Source organism: Stenella coeruleoalba (genome assembly GCF_951394435.1).
Source record: "Stenella coeruleoalba genome assembly, chromosome: 5".
NCBI classification, from domain to species: Eukaryota; Metazoa; Chordata; class Mammalia; order Artiodactyla; family Delphinidae; genus Stenella; species Stenella coeruleoalba.
Genome location: NC_137150.1, coordinates 141,602,208 through 141,621,997, shown reverse-complemented (window position 1 = coordinate 141,621,997; position 19,790 = coordinate 141,602,208). Strand labels below are relative to the sequence as shown.

The 19,790-nt window shown below is 46.3% G+C and overlaps 1 protein-coding gene across 2 annotated transcripts; it reads right to left on the bottom strand.

Moving 5' to 3' along the window:
• Window positions 1–283: 283 nt before the first annotated feature.
• Window positions 284–10,745, bottom strand: NDUFV3 (NADH:ubiquinone oxidoreductase subunit V3). 2 transcript variants are annotated; one of them, XM_079921377.1, is made up of 4 exons: window positions 10,607–10,745; window positions 9,263–9,383; window positions 3,205–4,296; window positions 284–681 (listed from the first exon to the last, which is right to left on the bottom strand). In XM_079921377.1, exons 1-4 carry the CDS (start codon window positions 10,658–10,660, stop codon window positions 518–520), a joined length of 1,431 nt encoding a protein of 476 aa, XP_079777503.1. In that variant the 5' UTR covers window positions 10,661–10,745; the 3' UTR covers window positions 284–517. The 2 variants fall into 2 exon arrangements, with proteins under 2 accessions (XP_079777503.1, XP_079777504.1); XM_079921378.1 differs by lacking the exon at window positions 3,205–4,296.
• Window positions 10,746–19,790: the final 9,045 nt, after the last annotated feature.

Below are 19,790 nucleotides of genomic sequence, written 5' to 3'. Positions count from 1 at the left end.
AAGAATCCGCCTGCCAGTGCAGGCGACACAGGTTCAAACCCTGGTCCAGGAAGATCCCACAGGCCACGGAGTAACTAAGCCCATGCGCCACAACTACTGGGCCTGAGCTCTAGAGCCCACGAGCCACAACTGCGGAAGCCCGTGCTCTAGAGCCCGTGCTCCGCAACAAGAGAAGCCACCGCAATGAGAGGCCTGGGCAGGGCAACAAAGAGTAGCCCCTGTCACCGCAACTAGAGAAAAGCCTGCGCACAGCAACGAAGACCCAACACAGCCAGAAATAAATAATTAATTTAAAAAATTTTTAATTTAAAAAAAAGAAAAATTCCCTGCACATAGATGCATCTAAACACATGGTGAATAAATCATCAGCAGGACTGCTGCCAATTCACAACTCACTATGAATGGTGTGGAAGGGAAAGCAATCCTACACACCAGGCCGCATGACCACTGAGCAGATTTTATTTTCGCATGCAAGAATGCAGAAAGACACCGAAAGGTTAATCTTTAAGCTGAGCTCTCAGTGGCGAGGTGACTCTCGTCCTGAGGAGGGCTGAGGCATCCTGAACTTCAAGAGCTCCAGGTTTAGGTCCAAGAAGGTGTACGTGCTGTAGTCATGATGCTGGAGATTCTTGTAGGTGGTGTTGTCAAATGGCTCAGCGGGGGTGGCGGCCAGCGGGGACTCTGCGGGGGAAACACAGCGCAGGTGAGGACCTCCGGCAGGGAGGGAGCTTCTGAGTGAGTCAGCGCACACTCACTCACTCACTCACTCACACACACACACTCACATACCAAGCATTCTACATGAACCTTTCCTGAATGCACTGTCTACTTAGAAAAGCCCATAAAGCAACACTGTCTTCAAAAGCAAAATAAAGAAATTAGCTGAAAATTTATCCTAAAACATACAGCCTCAATAATGTAAGAAATGGAATAGCTTTTACAACGTGCCTTAACATCTTAGCTTTGTATACCTCTAGCCTTGAAGATGCCAAGAACAGTTATGGAGGGACTTTCAGGTCATTTAAAGATGCAGAAAAAAAGCAGATCTATTAAAAAATGTCTCTAATAGAAATAAACCATTCACAGAAGAGAAATTTAAAAGCAGAAACTAAGTGAACCTTTTAAGTCTCTAAACGCAAGAAAATTAGATAAAGCCCAGTGGTTATAATAATAATGACACAGTTAAGGGGAACTGGAAATGAGATGTGTAAGTTCTGTTGTTTAACTTTTTTTGAAGAAGTTGTTGGTATACTTTAGATTCACAGACTAAGAAATACTTAGCCTTATTTCTCTAAGTGGAAAGAAGAATTAAAATCCACACGCCTACACAACTGCTGATCTTAGAACTAAGAGCGTGGATGAAGCACAAGACGCCCGGCTCTCCTGCAACATGACACGCGACACGATGCAGGCACAGCGAAGCTGGCGTGGGTGACGGCTCAGCCTGGTTAAGTTCTTACTGACCCTAAACCACTGCCGTCGGGATTCTCGCCACTCCTACTCATGCGGCACAAAAAATAACTACAGTTTTCCACTATTTGGATTCATACCAAAAGTTTTGGTTTTCATTTTTTTGGTTGTATTAGAATAAATGATGTCTTATTTAAATAAACGATTGTCTTTCCAATCTCAACACGCAGAGTATCTTCGATGTGGTCCAGGGACATCCCAAGCAGATGCACTCTTACAGCCCAGGTGGGGCAGGTGCTGACTGGAGGGAACGAGGGTCTGGAGAACGCTTGTCCAACACCAATCCCCCGGGAGGGCCAGGAGCCAGGCAGCTGGGCTGGGAGAGCGACGAAGTCGGCCCCCCTGTAGACGCTGCCCCTGCAAGTGAGCTGCACTCTTGGGCAGTGTCTTTAGCCTCTGAAGGGCAAAGAGAACACTGGAAAAATAACACAACCATGAAAAAGTAGGGGCAAATTGTTTTCAAAAGGATTGCAGTCTGAAAACCCCCAACTCTCTATGTTATCATCCTGAAGGTTTTACAAATTTACAGCAGAATGACTAAAGCAGCATCAGGAAAGTGGTTCTTGACGTCTGGAGAAGTCTGGCAGGGGCTGGTACTTCGCACATTTATGAAAGAGAAGATGGAGAGGGAAGAAAACACATCAATCCTGTCAACATAGTGCAACCCGTAAGTATAATTACAGGTAATGTAAATTAGGCAAGGGGGGTGCTTTAAAAAGAAGAGAGCAAACAGGAAGGAGCGGGGTTTATCAGTGATGCGTTTTCAAGGGCCACAGATCCTAAGACAGGAGACCTGCTTTACAGTTTTGCCATGATCCACCTAGAGCACACTGCATTTTATGAAGTTCAAAGGGCAAGAAAATGGTAAAATAATAGGAATAAAGTTTCCCTTTAAAAATTTACGGTAGCAGGGCTTCCCTGGTGGCGCAGTGGTTGAGAGTCCACCTGCCAAGGCAGGGGACACGGGTTCGTGCCCTGGTCTGGGAAGATCCCACATGCCGCGGAGCGGCTGGGCCCGCGAGCCATGGCCGCTGAGCCTGCGCGTCCGGAGCCTGTGCTCCGCAACGGGAGAGGCCACAACAGCGAGAGGCCCACGTACCGCAAAATAATAATAATAATAATAATTTAGGGTAGCAAAAAAGCCCTTCATAAAAATTCAATATAGAAAAAGCAGCCCGTTGTGCTTTTTAGGAGCAGGAACTGTCTAGTGTAAATGAGACTCGTGCATTTCATGGCTGCCTCCATGTCACGGCTTTACTCCCTAAAATGCGATTTTCCCTTAGGCATAAAGATGCTGAAAGCCACAGCCTGTCTGGCTCACCTGAAGACCATCAGTACAGCTGGAACTATCGCTCCTCACCTGTGGGACTTTAATAGGACAGCCCCCCCCCCCTCCACTCAGTGACATGCTCTGCAGGTTCAAGAAATGAACACTTAAACACCCTCAAAAGTTAAGGGTGACGACGTTAAATTGCCTATTTTCACAAGTTACACTGGTTAAGGGACAGTCCAAGAGTGCCAAGGGCATACTCTTCCACTGTGATATAAATTTCAAATGTTTCAGGAACTTTTATCCATAACTAACATATATCCCTCAGCTTATCTGAGACAGTGCTCTAGGCCATATTCCTATTGCAGAATCTGATCAAGCGTAAGGCTTCTTCAGATCACACAGCTCTTCAGTCTCACCCACCACCACAGGACAAGAGCTCTCAGCCCCAAATCAAGGTATACCCTGTGTGCCGTCCTGGCCTTCCATCTGAGTTGCTGAGTCTTCGATGATTCCGCCCTTTTCCTCAAGCTTTAGTACTGCTGTCTTTTCATCAAAAACGTCTTTATTGTGAACAGGGACTGGCTTCAAATTTTTCACTGGTAACTGATCTTCCAAAACCTCTTCCTTAGCCTTCAAGATTCCTTCTGCTACTTGCCTTCCCAGATTTTCCTTTTGGAACAGGGAAAGAGCCACCTCCCCATCAGGCTCTGGTACTTGTTTTTCCAAAAGCCTTTCTGTGGTCTCAGGAGTCGCTGGCAGCCGTCGTCCTGCTCTGGTTTCCGCAGACTGAGTGGGCGCTGGGCTGCCATGCGGTCGCGTGGATAACCCTGATTTCGTACGGTCAGATGAGGTTTTTTTAACTTCCAGTGGCTTCTGGCTTTCCTTATCTATTTCATTGGACGCAGATACTTCCTGCCACTGTTTTTCCTTTACATCTTGCTCCATAAACTTTCCGCCTGCGTGTGGCTTGGGCGCCGTGGTTTTTGGTTTGGGGTCTTTTCTGTCCTCTGATGGCTGACGGGAGGCCCCTTTCTTCGCCCCGGGGGGCCTCTGTGCAGAGACGAGGTCCGGATGCGGCTGCTGTGATACACTCTTCTCTTGTGCGGATATTTCAATTCGGGGGGCCCCACCTGCAGAGGAATGGGAGGCCTGTGCTACGGGGAACCCTCCTCTGAGCTTGCTCTTTGCCTGAGGACCCGCTTCTGAGCTGTCACCCTCCTCATCTGACTCGGAATCAGAGGAGCTGGACGAAGATGAAGACGAAGATGAATCATCTGTCCCTTCCCTGCCCTGCTGGGTTCCTTCTGAATCAGAACCCTGTTTTCTGAATGGAGGTGCAACTTTCTGAGGAAACTCGACCAAAGTCTTTCTTGGCAAAAACTTCAGAACCCCTTGGTCTGTGAGCGGCATGCTGGCATCGGGGTTAGGGCCAGCTAGCACCCTGCCTTGCTTCACAACTGGTGGGGAGGAAGTGGGTGAAGGTACGTTTTTAGACAATTCATCTGCTGTTGGGGTGGCTAGCTGCTGGCCCCTCTCCTTTGGCTCCACTACATCTAGGAAATGGCATAAAGAGGAAGATTATTTTTAATATTTAGTAAAACAGTGAAAAGTCACCAAGGCCACAGACATTTCATTACATATCACCTTGTTACTGATAATATCTTCAACATAATCATCTTAGGAACTGTTCCGTCGAAACCCATTCTTAAGTGAAAGGCAAGCCACACAAGACAGAGAACAGTAAAAAACGTAGATGTTTTTCTCGGTAGCTGAAACTTTTTAAGATGGGATTTTTACCAATAGAAGTAACAATCTTGTCTCCATTTTTTTGCAGCGAGAGCTTCTGGATGGTAATTTTTTAAGCTATTTTCATCTAAATTTAAGATAAACTATAATATAAAGATATTTTCAGATAATGAAGTTTTAGAAATGTATCATTTCTTAAATCCCTAAAAAAAACTGGTGCACCTCAAATATTTTAAAAAATTACCCGTATTGTATGAATTTGAACTTTCTGAACAAAACGGCAAAGCGGAAGTAGAGACAGTGGCCTGGGGTGAGCATATGCATGAGTCTAAGAGTGGGAGATCAGACGGAGGGGGTAATGTGATTCAAGTGAAGATGCTGGAGAGGATGGGAAGTCCTGCAAAATCATACCATTTGGGGATTTCCTCTGCCAAGGAAAAGTATTACAAGACCAGAAAAGTCTAAAATAATTTAGTATCATATATATCATGGGAAACAATGAGTTTTAAGCTGTTACAAAAAGATGCTGATATAAACGTCTTAGACTTTGTAGAGTCAGTTACAAAAGAAAACGAAAGCCCGCCACAGTACATTCATGAGAGCTCATTTCATTCAGTTTTCTCAGGTGCTAAATCTCTTTTAACCATACAGATTAGAAGAAAAATACAGGACAAGTGTTTATAAATTAAAATTACTTTTCAAATCTAAAGCAAAACTTTATAAAGTGAATTTCAGATGAGCAAACGCTAAATGCATTCCTTACTTTCAAGTCTAGGAGTCTACTTTATACTAAAGAGTATACTACTTCTTTAAAGTGGAAAAAAATGTATTTCTAACTTTACCATCTTACTGGTATCCAAAAAAGTTTCTAATTGTTTTCTGAGCTCAGGAACTCTCTCTCTCTCTAAAACAGAATGATAGAAAATGGTCAAAGAAAACTGAGGAATAACCAGAAATAATGAGAAACGGGCCAGAGAGAGGTTAATGGGCAGTGTAAGAGGATATGACTGAACAGCTGGAGCAGTGGGTCACTGCTTAAAAAAACCATCACCGTGTCACCTCCACCCCCCCCACCTCCTCTGCCATGCCCTGTCTGATTCTGTGGCCGTGTGCCACCCCAGAATCTGCATTCTGACTACAGGAGCAGAACAGAGCTCCAGGATCGTGTTAAACATAAAGCATGGCAAAGGCATGCACATGCACTTGAACTCTCTCTCTGTCTTTCTAAACCATACCTGATATAGCCCAGAAATTCCTATAAGCAATGGGTAACATAGGCTGGTCTACAAACCCTGCTAGCCTGCTCACCTGTATCATTACTACACTTTTAGGCTGAGCATGAATTTTCCAGTGTGAAAAATTAACTAAAAGTAAGGCTTATTTTAGATAGGCTGCTATCTAATTATTATGCCTCAATCTTCTAAAATTTATTGTGGAGATTTTTAAAAATGTAAATAAGTTATTAAAACGTTAGAGTTTATCACCTATTGAAAACAGGAAGAAGACTTCAAATGATATAGTTTATTTTGTTTGAAAAAGGAAACTTCTGTCTTATTTAATGTTATAAGAACATTAATGCTCTTATTAACATTAACATATAATGTTAATAAGAATATTAATGTTTTAAAATATCTTTTATTCAGGCTTAGTTATTGGGACAATTCCATGGAAAGGCTAATAGAATAAGCCTCAGTAGCATATTTGCTTTTTATTAAGAGCCAACCTCTGACCTGCTGCAGCACAGGCCCAGCGTCCTCTGTGACTCAGCAGGAAGCCTGCCACAACGATCTGTAGCTGCCACCAGTGACCTCTGTGCCAAAGTGCCAGTGTGGACACCACACCTGCATTCACAGTGCAGGATGTCACCTGGAGACACAACCATCGGGTACAGGAACAATGGCTCTCACTTTGAATATAAGTATGACTTTACCTGTTTGTTTTCATGAAAGCTCTTGCGTGTCTAGAGGCGGGATGCCTGCATACTCTGAAAACGTTTTAGTTTCAGTGTGACTTTCCTTGAAAGATAAATATACGAAAACACAAAGCTACTTAAATAAGACTAGCCATGGAGACACCCCTCCCAGCACAAGAGGGGGGCTTTCAGGGACGGTTTCGAACCCTCAGAGACCATCACAACCCACGTAAATAAAGGTCTACGAACACTAGTGACAGTGCAGAGACAGGAGTTCTCTTATTGCTTCTCTATCTCCTCTCAATTTGAATTTCCTGAATTTCTTTCCTGCTCATTGAAAAGCAAGGGAGGGCATGACCTTCAACGTTTTAGTAGTCCCCTACTGAAAGGAAAAATGCCTTTGGTGTTTGAAACAGGTCAGCAGCCTTACAATACCGCCACATCTTGTCAGTGGGTCACAAAACTAATTTCAGAAACAAAGCACATTCAGAAACAAAGGTGCATTTCAACAAGATGTGAAAGACTAGTTATTCAAATTCTGTATGGTAACTAAAACCTCTTTTTACATGTTTTTTACTATTAAAAAAAGTTTTGTTTTGTTTTTTTTGGTTTTGGTTTTAATGAACATGCGAGAACCGAGACCTTTTTCAGAGGCAAGACAGCACATTGCTTATAAATATGGGCTGTGGGGACTTACTGCCTGGGCTCAGACTGGGCTCCACTACCGACATCCGTGTGACCTTGGGCAGCCCAGGAGTCCCCCGCCCACTTTCTCATCTATAACCCAGGGATACTAATGGTACCTTCTCACGGGGTGTGGAGGGGAGATACGGAGTGCTTAAAACAGTGCCTAGCAACATTGGTTAGAATTAAATACATCAAATTCCTATTTCCGTAGATTCCTCGTTTCTCAAACTGGAACAGGGGCTTGAAGCAGATAATGAACTTTGGTTTCCTGACAGAGTCTTTAGAAAGCCACATAGGAGTTATTCTGTCAATGGTTTATTACTGATTATTGCAAAATTCAGCCTAGTGATGGAATTCACCAGAACATCAAAGCAAGCCAGGCAGCTGTGCAGGGGAGGCACCCACTTGGAGACCCGGATTCTGATGTCTGTGCTCGCCATGCTGGCAGCTCCCCTCAGGAAGGAAGCGTTGGCTACGATGAGCTGCGCCCCAGGTGGAACAATGGAGAGCGTGTTCACCCCAGATGCAGATCCCCGGACTAGATGTGAACCCAAGGGTGAGCGCTCGGGGCCCGGTCTGCACGCAGGGAACTTTCCCTCGAGCTTCCAAAACCACCCACAGTGGCAATGCGCCACTGGCGGGCCAAAGCATTTCTGTATCTTACACTCACCAATCACTGACACTTCGGGAGAAATACTGAGGCCTGCACATGTTGACTTAGAAGCATCATTTCTTTTTCTTCATGGAGGGACTGTAATTATTTTTTAAATTCTGAGATACAAACAATGTGCATTAAAGACGGTGTAGCTCTAAAAACTGTCCTCCCACCTGACAGCACATACACATGACACGCCAGTCGTCAGTCTCACATCGACCAGGCCAAGACTGGCATGCTGATCCCGCTGAGGGCGGCAGGGCCCGCCACGCCCAGAGGCAGAAGCTACATGAGCCCGAGGCCAACTCCCAGCTCAGTGTTCCCTTCTCGTAACTGCACCCCAAACCGCCACAGGATGAAGTATTCCATTTCCACTCATATGCAGAAGCATGTTTGTAAAAAGGGGGATCTTTGGAAAAAAGAAGAGTCCTTATGTTTAAGATACCTGTTTAGAAACGTACAGATTAAGATGAAAATGGAATTCTGGCTCTAAAAACACAGCAGGCACAGGACACAAAACAACGCTCCTGCTGCATTCGGACGGGAGCGCGTGGACACCACGGGGAGGGCACACCTGCTCAGCGTGGACGGATGGCGTGTGAAAGGCGGTGGGCGGCTGGCTCTCTCAACAGCGCGCGCACGTTTTATAGGCTGCCCATGTCTCCGTGGGCAGATGAAGGGGGACAAGTGTCTACACGCTTCTCAAGCATTCAAACTGAGTAAATGATATTTTGATGAAAACAAGACAAACTCCAATTATCCTTCTAAACCCCACACAGTCAAAGCTTTATAAAGAGACTGTATATATCATATGCATGTATTAAGAGTTAACTAGGGTTTCATCAGTTAAGACTAAACGCGGTGGACCCGGATTATAACCAGGTTTACACTGCTGCATTTCCTGCTCTCCTCCTATGAGGATACACGACATTGGATTCAGGGGGAAAAGTCAAAACTGGTGATAAAAGTCAAAATGACTGTGGACAGAGCTGGAAGCAGATTAGAATCATGCTTCACCAGAGTCCTAATGGAAGACGGTACCTACTCCTAACTCTCTCTCCACAGTCGTAAAAGGATGCCTGCAGTCCTGGGCTATGCCCAAGCAAAGCCTGGGAGACTACGGATAAGTCCCAGAGACACTGAAAAGTCACAATCAGGGAAGGAAAAAAAGGAGGGGTTCACAGCTACTTCACGGGAGTATGGGATCGGTATTAGGGCCACCTAAATGCCACAGAGCCTGCATACTCTACAGCCCGTTGCTATCCGTGTAGTTTGGCATTTAGAAAATACAGAGAGAACAGTTCAGGGCTAATTGTTGAGTTCAGCCTTAACAGAGTTAACTTATGTTACTGATGTGTTTGGTCTAAAGCCTGTTACAGATCCTATGTCTGATTATAACCTGGACACTGCTAGAAACAAAGAGTCCAATTATGTAGCTAGTAAACTCCTTTTCCTGCTTGGGAAGCTGACTGATTTACTCTGTATTCTGTCTCCCTTAAAACGACCACTAAAATCTTACTTTTTGGTGGACTTTGCTTCTTGGGATTCGGTGGCAATCCCTTTTCCTTCTTTCCTGATTCTGCAGAGAGAGAAACTGTAGAAGCAAGTCCTCGAAACACTCCTGCTTCTAGGAGCACAGTCTGACAAAAGAACGGCACAAATACGAATATTTTAGAGTAATACCGTTTTTAACAGCTATTACGACACGAATACTACGTATTATGATGACATATAAATGCTTTGCATACATATGGCATATTTCTAGCAGTTATTACAATTCTCTTAACCTATGTGTATTATGGAAATTTGAGAAAATACAAAAAAAGCTGCAAGGAAAAAACACCTGAGTTCAAGGACAGTCACGCTTAGCATTTGGGTATTTCTCCAACCAGACTTTCTCCTGAGCGTACTGTTCTGTACTCTCCAATTACCTATCAACCTACAAAGTACTGATTCTTTTCATAAAATGTTTTCCTGTACTTAGAATATAAAGTAGAAGCACTATCTAGCCATGAAAAATAATGTAGATGAATAATAGTTGCTTCCAAACTGCCTACCATATGTCATAAGTGGAAAGCATTTTACAGAGCGTTCATTCACTCAGCATACATCTACTAAGGCCTGCTATGTGCCGGGCACTGTTCCAGATGCTGGACACAGAAGAGAGGTGCCCACAGCCCATGTACGAGAGTGAAACATTTGCTTCCTATGGTCATGACGTCAGCACGTGCGTATATGTATACATGAAAGCAAAACCCGAAATGAACTGGGACTAGATATGCAGAGGTAAATAGTGGCCTCTCTGACAACAGATCTCCCCTCCAACCATCTGTACTTTATTTTGCCACGAATAGTTCTTGCTTTTGTAATAAGAGCCCCTTTTAATTTTAAAGATAGTGAAGGGGACTTCGCTTTTCCTATATGGAGAAAGCCCTTCTTTCTTCCTTTTTTTTCACAGATGAGGTAACCTAAGCTGGCTTCACATGGCTGCCTCGTAAGTTACCGGGTCAACCAGGTGCCTGAAAGTGCCCTTATTTCCTCGCGGGTTAAATAAGCAGTAGAGACACTGTCCTCAAGGGTTCGGACAGGGCTCGGCGCGGGGCACCAGCGGCCCCCACGTCTGTCGGAGGCCCGGACCGCACACCGGAGCTTCCCGGTGATCCAGGACCAGAGGGAGCGGTGGCCGGGGTCGCCGGGACCCTCGCCACTCCCCGGGCCCGGCCCCCGACCAGACGTCCTCTCCTCGGCCCAGGAAGTGGGGTCAGCGGCGTCCCCGGACGGCTGGAGGTGACCGTCAGGGCCGCGGCCCTCGCCCCGCCCTCCGCGGGCTCCCGGGCGCCGGCCCGGCCCGGCCCCCCTTTACCTTCAGCCCCCCGGCTAGTCCTTGCCGCAGCAGAAACGAGGCCGCCATGGCCATGACGGGGGCGCGGGCCGGGGAACAGGCCGGGCGGAAAAAGGTCACACCTAACAGACGCGGCCGCAGCGCGCCCTCTGCCACCTGAGGGCCCGCCCCCTAGGATGAAGGCGCCAATCACAGGCAGGGACGGGGCGGGGCGGGGCTCCGGCTGCTGCGCGCGCACCACGGCCGAGGTCCTGCGCGCGCATCCTGGCGGCCTCCAGGTTCCCCGCGCTGCGCCTCGAGGCCACGCCCCCGGGAAGAGCCACCAATCACTGGCGGTTGGGGCCCGCGGACCCGGACGGCGCGGCAGCCTGGGCGCTGGGTCACCGAAGTGATCATTGTGGGTGCCATTTCCTGTACTCCGTCCGGAGTGGTCACCTGTGGTCACCCTGCAGGGCAGCCTCAGGTGGGACCGTGGACGCTCTTTTGGCCTGTGACCGCACTAGTCCCGTAGCCAAACAGATCAGAAGTGCAAGCTTTAGTTTACTTGAGTGTTTATAACTTGCGGTGCAGACTCCCCCCAAGTTAGGCATAGACATGGAGTAGGTGTAGTTAGTTATTGGCTTCCTTCTCCCCCATTGATCGTGCCTCCCCACTCCTGCTCATGCCCGGTGCCGGGAAGCATTCCAACCAAGAGGAGCATACCCACACCTCAACTCCACCCGGGAGAGGCTCCCCACCGTGGCTAAGGCTGGAGACTCATACAAGTGCCAGATAAATGGGTAAAACAGATACCCCGTGAAACCGTGCCCCATAGGGTTAAAAAAAAAGCATCCCCATAGGATTAACAGAAACTGGTGACTAACAGAAATACCTGCGCTTGTCTGACAGAACAGCAGCTAAAGGAACAGCTCGCTAAAAACTCTGCTTCTAACGTGCCTTCACTGACCAAGCTCACCTTAATTACTTCTGACTCCTTAGTCACGCCTAAAGATAACACCTCTGACCTATGGGTCACTGTAGTAATGGAGGCTTTAGTGGTTTTTCAAGAACTTTAGTGGTTTTTCAATGACCACTTCTGTGACCCAGCGCCCAGGCCGCCAGCGCCGTTTTTCAGGAACTTGGGGTGGGCTCCTGTCCAGTTCAAGCCGGCTAAGACTGGTTGGGATCACCAACCCTAAAACTGGGCCCGTGCCAGGTGTCGGACGAATGACCTTTTGAGATCAGAGGGTGGAAAACTCCACCCTCAGATCCTGCTAATCAGGAGGAACAGATGTCACCGTGAGTAATTTTAGTGCTTTTCTAGATATTTGGCTCATAACATCCGCTGCAAATCTCTAACTATCTGAGGGCCTGTTCTGCCAGTTTCTCCCAGAGCACAGAGGGCCTCATTCCTGATCTCCACCCTGAGCTCCTTTCAGGGGGTGTTGAAGGTGAGTGGCTGCAGTGGAGGATGATCTCATCTTTGTAGAGGCAGATGGCAAGGGACAATTTGTAGTTGGCACCAGCACCTAAGCCTGGGGGGAGCAGGACCTCCTTGGACGCTGCTGCAGTCAGGTGGGGAGGTTAAGCAGGCCTACATGACATTTGGCCAGAAGGAACAGAAGCAACAGTGCCAAGTGCAAGAGGCAAATAGGAAATAGAAAAATCAAGCAGGGGCCAGAGAAAGGGCCGGTGGTTTCACAGGTATTTGTGGAGAGGAGATTATATCTTATTTCACAGTCAGCTGGAAAAGTGTAGGCTAGATTTTGCTGCCAGTGGGGGTTGTTCGTCAGTTGTTAATTCTCTGCCCTAGTCGTTCTGCAGGCACCGTCACCTGTGCCTGAAGTTCTAGCAAGTGATGATCCAGCGTTTTTAGGCAAAACCTCAAAAACTTGTGTTTGTCTATATTCCTTAATGAGTCACATAAAATTCTATCTAAACTATTAGGAATCCACCACCCACCCAACCAAGGGTGAATTAAACTTCTTTTTAAGATAACTGGATCACTTGGGCATCACTTGGACCCAGTGATGGGTCCTGAACTCAAAGGTGTTTGGGCCAAAGAGGAAAATTAACATACTCAGCTATCACACCTTCCATACGCATGACCTCACTCTGCATCCTGGGCTAATATGTACATACTTCGTAAGCCCCAAAGGAAATGTATTATGGCATTATCCTATGTAAATATGTATGATTTAATTACGTCTTAAATTAAGATTTTTTTAAAACAAAGCTTTCAGTAACAGTGTAGTTTCTAAATTTATTTTTATTGAAGTACAGTTGATTTACAATGTTGTGTTAGTTTCAGGGGTATAGCAAAGTGATTCAGTTATATATATATATATTTTTTTTCAGAGTCTTTTCCCATATAGATTATTACAAAATATTGAGTATAGTTCCCTGTGCTATACAGTAGGTCCTTGTTGTTTATTTTATGTATAGTAGTGTGTATATAACAGTGTAGTTTAAAACTATTGTTTAGAATGACCATACATAGTATGCCTAAGTTAGTAAGATAATTTTCTTTTTAATAATCGAATAAAAAAACAGATTGCTCAGCAAACAGGAAAAGTAAATTTAAAAGCTTTTACATAAAGAAAAAATAAGAAAATAAAGTTGAAGTTATACTGGATGTACCTAAAACTGTGTTTTAAAACATATGTAATGACTTCTATTTCTGGCAGTATGTGGCCACGAGACGTAATGAAGAACCCTCGGGTTACAAAACATGTAGCAATGCTGGGTACAGTATTACAAGCATAATTTCAAACGACCGGTTCCGTTCTCACGCCAGTTCTGCTTTCCGTGGCCTCTGCTAGCTCCTGTTCATGACTGCCGGGCAGTGATGTACTGGGAGCTCGTGTTTCTGGGCTCTTCTCTGTGGGGATTCCCAAGTTCCGGGTTGAGTGTGCGTTCCTCCCGAGTGGATTTGGGTTTTGCCATACCCTTCTTAGTGCTGGTTGTCTTGGTCGAGTGTGATCATGTGTTTCACAGTCTGGAGTGTCCTGGACCACAGGAAGTGTGTGTCTCCAGGGGCCAAGAAACAGAAGCCAGAAACGACAAGAAGCCAGCACTGCCCTGGGAGCATTTGCTGATCTCAGTAAAGCCAAAGCATTGGTTTAACTGACATCAGAAGAGGAGACAAGACTTTGGCCCTGAGGACACTTGGGAGTGGGCTGGAGAGCATCAGAGGAAGCCCTTGCAGAGCTCCCCTCAGTGACAGGGTGAACCTGGGCAAAGCCACCCGCTAGCAAAAAAATCTGCAAAGAAAAGTCCACAGGAAATGTGTCTATGTCAGGTGGGGATACATACCTCAAGGCCTGTTCTCTCTTGAGTCTGGGGTTAAAACATACACATACCTCCCATGGTCCAGGACATGCCAAGCCCTAAAATTAAAATTTCTCTCTAGCAAAAGATAGTATAAAAAGTGAAATGACAAGCCACAAACTGGGAAATCATTTAACTCGTGAGGAATTGGTTCCCAAAATACATAAAGTGTTTCCTACCTTTTTTTTTGTTTTTTTTTTTTTTGCGGTACGCGGGCCTCTCACTGTTGTGGCCTCTCCCGTTGTGGAGCACAGGCTCCGGACGCGCAGGCTCAGCGGCCATGGCTCACGGGCCCAGCCGCTCCGCGGCATGTGGGATTCCCAGACTGGGGCACGAACCCATGTCCCCTGCGTCGGCAGGCGGACTCTCAACCACTGCGCCACCAGGGAAGCCCGTTTCCTACTTATTAACAAGAGGGACAAGCCACCCAAAAGAATCAGATAGGGGCTACCTCTGGAGGGGATTTGGGAGACTGGAGTGAGGCCTACATGGAAGGGAGCCTTGGGGCTTCAGTTCTGTTTGTAATGGTTAGTTCTTAAGGTATATTGGGGGTACAGGAGTGTTTGTTCTCTTATATGCATGGTTTTGATTTGTAAGAAATATTTCATCATGCATTTTGATGAGTTAAAAAACCCCACAAATGTTTTGTTTCATTTGGTGCTTCAGAGTTATAAGATTGTTTTCTTTTCTCTCTTCTTTTTTTACTTTTTGACCATGCCGTGAATCACGTGGGATCTTAGTTCCCGAATCAGGGATCCAACCCGTGCCCCCTGCAGTGGAAGCACAGAGTCTTAACCACTGGACCACCAGGGGAGTCCTGATATGATCGTTTTAGATGCCCACTGTTTCATGGAAAGGATGTAGATTCCAACGATGCTACTAGAAAGGCTGTCTTCTTGTACACTGACGTGACGACTAGGATTATCCAGCAAGGTCCTGTGTATATGAATCCTGCATATCTAAGCATGCTCTAACTCATTCTCGATGGACCAACTGGGATAAAACCTGCATCCAGCTTGGAAGATCTGCTTTCACGTTTCTCCCGCCTCACCAAGTGGCTGTTACTGGAGACTTTCCAAGCGTCTGATGGACAAAGGTCGCTACCAACTAAGCGAGAAGCTGAGTGCTGCCACTAAGAACTTAGTTGTTATAATACTAGTGTCCTCAAGATGAAAACACGTGTCGTAGTAGCCTGCAGGGGCTGCTGTAACAAAGGACCACAAACTGGGTGGCTTAAAACAACAGAAATTTATTGTCTCACAGTTTTTCCTGGAGGTTGGAGTCCTAAATCAAGGTGTCAGCAGGGCCACGCGCCCCCTGAGATCCTGGGTAGAATCTTTCCTTGCCTCTTCCTAGCTGTGGTGGCCAGCAGTCCCTGCTGTCCCTGGGTTTCTGCTGCATCAGTCCAGTCTCTGCCTCTGTTTCCACAAGGCGTACTCCTTGTGTGTCTTCACTGAGTCTTCCTTCTGTGCATGTCTGTGTATCTAAATTTCCCCCTATTATAAGGACACCAGTCGTATTGGATTAGGGCCCACCCTGATGACCTCATTATAACTTGATTACCTCTGTAAAGACCCTCTTTCCAAATAGGGTCATATTCTGAGGTCCCGGGGCTTAGGGCTTCCATATATCTTCAGTATATCTGGGGGAAACACAATTCAACCCATAACATATGTCAAAACCACACCAAATGGGAGATTATGAGTGACTTTATTTTTTTAATGGAAAAAATTGTTAAGCTTTATTGAGATATAATTGACAAAACATTGTGTAAGTTTAAGGTGAATAATGTAATGATTTGACGTATGTACAGTTGACCTTTGAACAACAGGCTTTGAACTGCATGGGTCCACTTATACCTGTATCTTTTTCAATAAATATAGTACCTGTATTTTCCTTTTACAGATCTTTACATTAACTAAGTGTAGGGAAAAGTTTGTGTTCGATTAGCAATCCCAATATGCGGAATCAAAAGAACTGGGGTTTGAGTCCTGATTCGGAACAAACTGCGTCAGCTTCCTGCCCTTTGAGGCAGAGATAGCAGTACATGCATTTCGACTGCACAAGGGGTTGGCACCCCTAACCCCTGAGTTGGTCAAGGGTCAAGTGTATATATTGCAAATTATTACCACAGTAAGTTTAGTTAGCACTCCCCTCGCCTCACATAGGTATAATTTTTGTGTGTGTGGTGAGAACTTTTAAGATCTACTCTATTAAATTTCCATTATGCAATCCAATATTCCTAACTATGGTCACCATGTTGTACATTACATGCCCAGTGTTTATTCATCTTATAACTGGAGGTTCGTAGCCTTTGACCACCTTCACCCATTTTCCCCTGATTCCCCACTCCAACCCCTGTCCGTGTCAACTGCCAATCTGCTCTGTTTCTATGAGTTTGGTTTTTTTATTCCACATATAAATAAGATTATACAGTATTCATCTTTTTCTGCCTGTCTTATTTCACACAGAACCATGCCCTCTAGGTTCATCCATGTTGTTGCAATGGTGCAGTGGCAGGATTTACTTCTTTTTTATGGCTGAATTATATATATATATACATATATATATGTATATATATATATGTAGCATTTTCTTTTTTCTTCTCTTTTCCGTAAAATTTTTATTTTATTTTTTATTGAGATATAGTTGACGTATAACATTGTATTAGTTCCAGGTGTACAACATAATGATTCAGTATTTGTATACACTGTGAAATCATGACCACAGTAAGTCTAGGTAAAATTCATTACCACACATAGTTGCAAACTTTTTTTCTTGTGATGAGGACTTTCAAGATCTATTCTCTTAACTTTTTAAAAAATTAATTAATTGACTGATTTTTGGCTGCATTGGGTCTTCGCCGCCGCGCGCAGGCTTTCTCTAGTTGCCACGAGCGGGGGCTATTCTTCGTTGCAGTGCGCGGGGGCTTCTCTTTTTGTGGAGAACGGGCTCTAGGTGCGTGGAGCACGGGCTCTAGGTGCGTGGGCTCAGTAGTTGTGGCTCTCGGGCTTAGCTGCTCTGCGGCAGGTGGGATCTTCCCGGACCAGGGCTCGAACCCGTGTACCCTGTATTGGCAGGCAGATTCTTAACCCCTGAACCACCAGGGAAGTCCCTTCAATTAGATTTGATTAAAATTAAAAAGGTAGATGTTATCATGAAATTTGATGAAAAAAATCTTGAGGAAAATAAGTCTTGTTGGCACAAGTACTAGAAGAATTCAAAGTATGAGGCAAGTGATTTATCAACTCAAAAACTTCAAAATGCTTAAGTTTTGCTTACATCTGATGGTCAAGTACAGATCTTTAAGTTTTCATTTATAGCTGCTCTGCGTCTTTTGATACAATGCAGTATTCCTCTTAAGTCTTTATTATTTTTCCTCCAAATAACAAATAATAAAGACTTAAGAGGAATAGTGCAACTCCACAAAAATTGTAGTTATTTCTCGAGGTTGTAACCTATAACATGAAAGTAGTGAAGCTTCAAGGTCAGTTTAGTGTTTGGTTTTTTGCGGGACGCGGGACGCGCAGGCTCAGCGGCCATGGCTCACGGGCCCAGCCGCTCCGCGGCACGTGGGATCTTCCCGGACCGGGGTACGAACCCGTGTCCCCCGCATCGGCAGGCGGACTCTCAACCACTGCGCCACCAGGGAAGCCCCAAGGTCAGGTTAAATACGCACATTACAGTTAATTGTATCTGTTAGAATGTGTGTTACAGAACATTTAAAACGATGTAAACCACGATTGTAAAGAAAGTTAAATTTGCCTGCAAGCCTGTGATGACTGGCTGCCCCTTTCTAGGATCTCTGTGCTCTTGGTATTGTTATCCCACCCAGAAGAGAAACTGTAAATTCACCTGCGGACCTGAAAAATACCCCAGACCATGAGTATGGACTTTCACTGTACCGGCTAGGTTAGCTGAATAGAAATGATGTTTATAGCCGACTCACCTTCAGAAACACTGTGGAGCCTCCTGCTTCCTCTGCTTTCTGCCCAGCGTCAATCCCTCCTTGGAAGCTCCCTTGCGATGATCTCATGTGAGTCTCCGGCTTAGCTCCTGCCCCTTCTCCCCACCCCCAACCTCCCGCCCCCAGCCCTCTGCGTTCTCTGTTCTGTGATACAGACTCTCTTCCATCTTCTGCCTCCATGAAAGCCCCTTTTACCTCATTGCCTTATAGGAAGCCCAGCTTTTCCCAAGCATTCTGCTTTTTTTTTTTTAATATTTATTTTATTTTTGGCTGCGGGTCTTAGCTGCGGCACGCGGGTTCTTCCTTGGGATCTTTGTTGCGGCACGGGGGATCCTCCATTGCGGCATGTTGGATCCTCCACTGCAGCGCGTGGGCTCCTCACTGTGGCACGTAGGCTCAGTAGGTGTGGCGCGCAGGCTTAGTTGCTCCGCGGCACGTGGGATCTTAGTTTCCCGACCAGGGATCGAACCTGAGTCCCCTGCATTGGAAGGCTGATTCTTAACCGCTGGACCACCAGGGAAGTCTCCCAAGCATTCTGCTTTAAGTCTGGGTGTCATTCATCCTTGAATCAAACTGGAGGTGGGGCTGAGTCAGGCAGAGTTTCCATGCCTCATGCCTATCGTAATTCGTCTTATGCAAAAATAGCTGATCTTTTAAGACTGCCAATTAGTTGTTCCATTTATTTACTTAGCAAATATTGAGCACTGACTTCATGCCAGGTTTTGTGGTGCAAGCTGGGGCATCGATTGGTGACTTGCCAATTTAGTAGGCATCAGTCCCTGCCTTCATGGCGTTTGTAGTCTGGAGACAGACATTAAACAAGTTATCACGGTGCCGTGGATGCAAATAATGGAAAGTCAGGAGAGGCTTCCCTGATTAAGTGATGACTCCACTGTGATGAAACTGAGTGACTGGAATTAACTAGGGACATAGACAGGGTGTGGGGAGAACATTTCAGGCGGAAAGAATAGCACGCGCTAAGGTCCTGTGGTTAGCAGAACCATTGTTCCAGTGAGCGGAAGGGTAGTCACGGCTAGAGCACTGAGACTGAAGCGGGCCTGGTAGGGAAGGAGGCTGCAGAGTCGTTAGGAGGCAGACCACACTTGGTCTCATAGTGGAAGATTAGGATTTGGTTTCTGTACTGAGAACAATGAGAAGCCACTTGTTGATTTTAAGCAGGGAATTGGAACTGTGTTCTGAAAAGGTCCCTCTAGCTTCAGTGTGGAAACTGCATGAGGTGGGGGTGGCGGGGAGACAAGGGCGGATGTGACACCAGTGAGCAGTGAGACTCCTGTGGGCTGTGTCGTGGCGGAGGCCACGGAGCTGGAGAGAAGGGGCGTCCAGGAGGATTTATGAGATTAGATGAAGAGTGTGGAATATGGGGGCGGAGAGTCCCGAGAAATCATCCCGCATAACTGATGCCTGGTGACCCACTCCATGAGCATAAGAACACAGGAAAGGAGCCCTATCTTGGGTTGAAAAATAGCAGTTCAGAGGCTTTGCGTTTCGGGCGCGTCTGGCTTATCGTCCCTCAGCTCTGAGCCCACCTCTGACACCGTGTCCTCGACCTGGAGGCAAACTCAGACACTCTCACTTTTTGAAGGACCAAGTAGGTACCAGGCCGGCCAAGTCGCCCGGCCACAGCGTGAGAAAGATCCAGAACTGGCCTTATGCAGTCTGGAGGATGAGACGAACACTAAACAAGCAAGTGTATTCCATCCGGACAAACGCGATCAGCAACCGACCCCAAGCCACCAGAGGCGCGCAGGCCAGCTTGCGAGTTTTAGGGCTAATGCACCTTCTGCGCATGGCCGGGGCTGGCGCGTTCGCGGGGCCAGCCCGGATGACGTCTCCTCGCGGCGTCTACGTCTGACGTCACTTTTCGGCGCTGGCAGGAAGAGGCGCTAGGCGGCGCACGTGGGTAGCCGC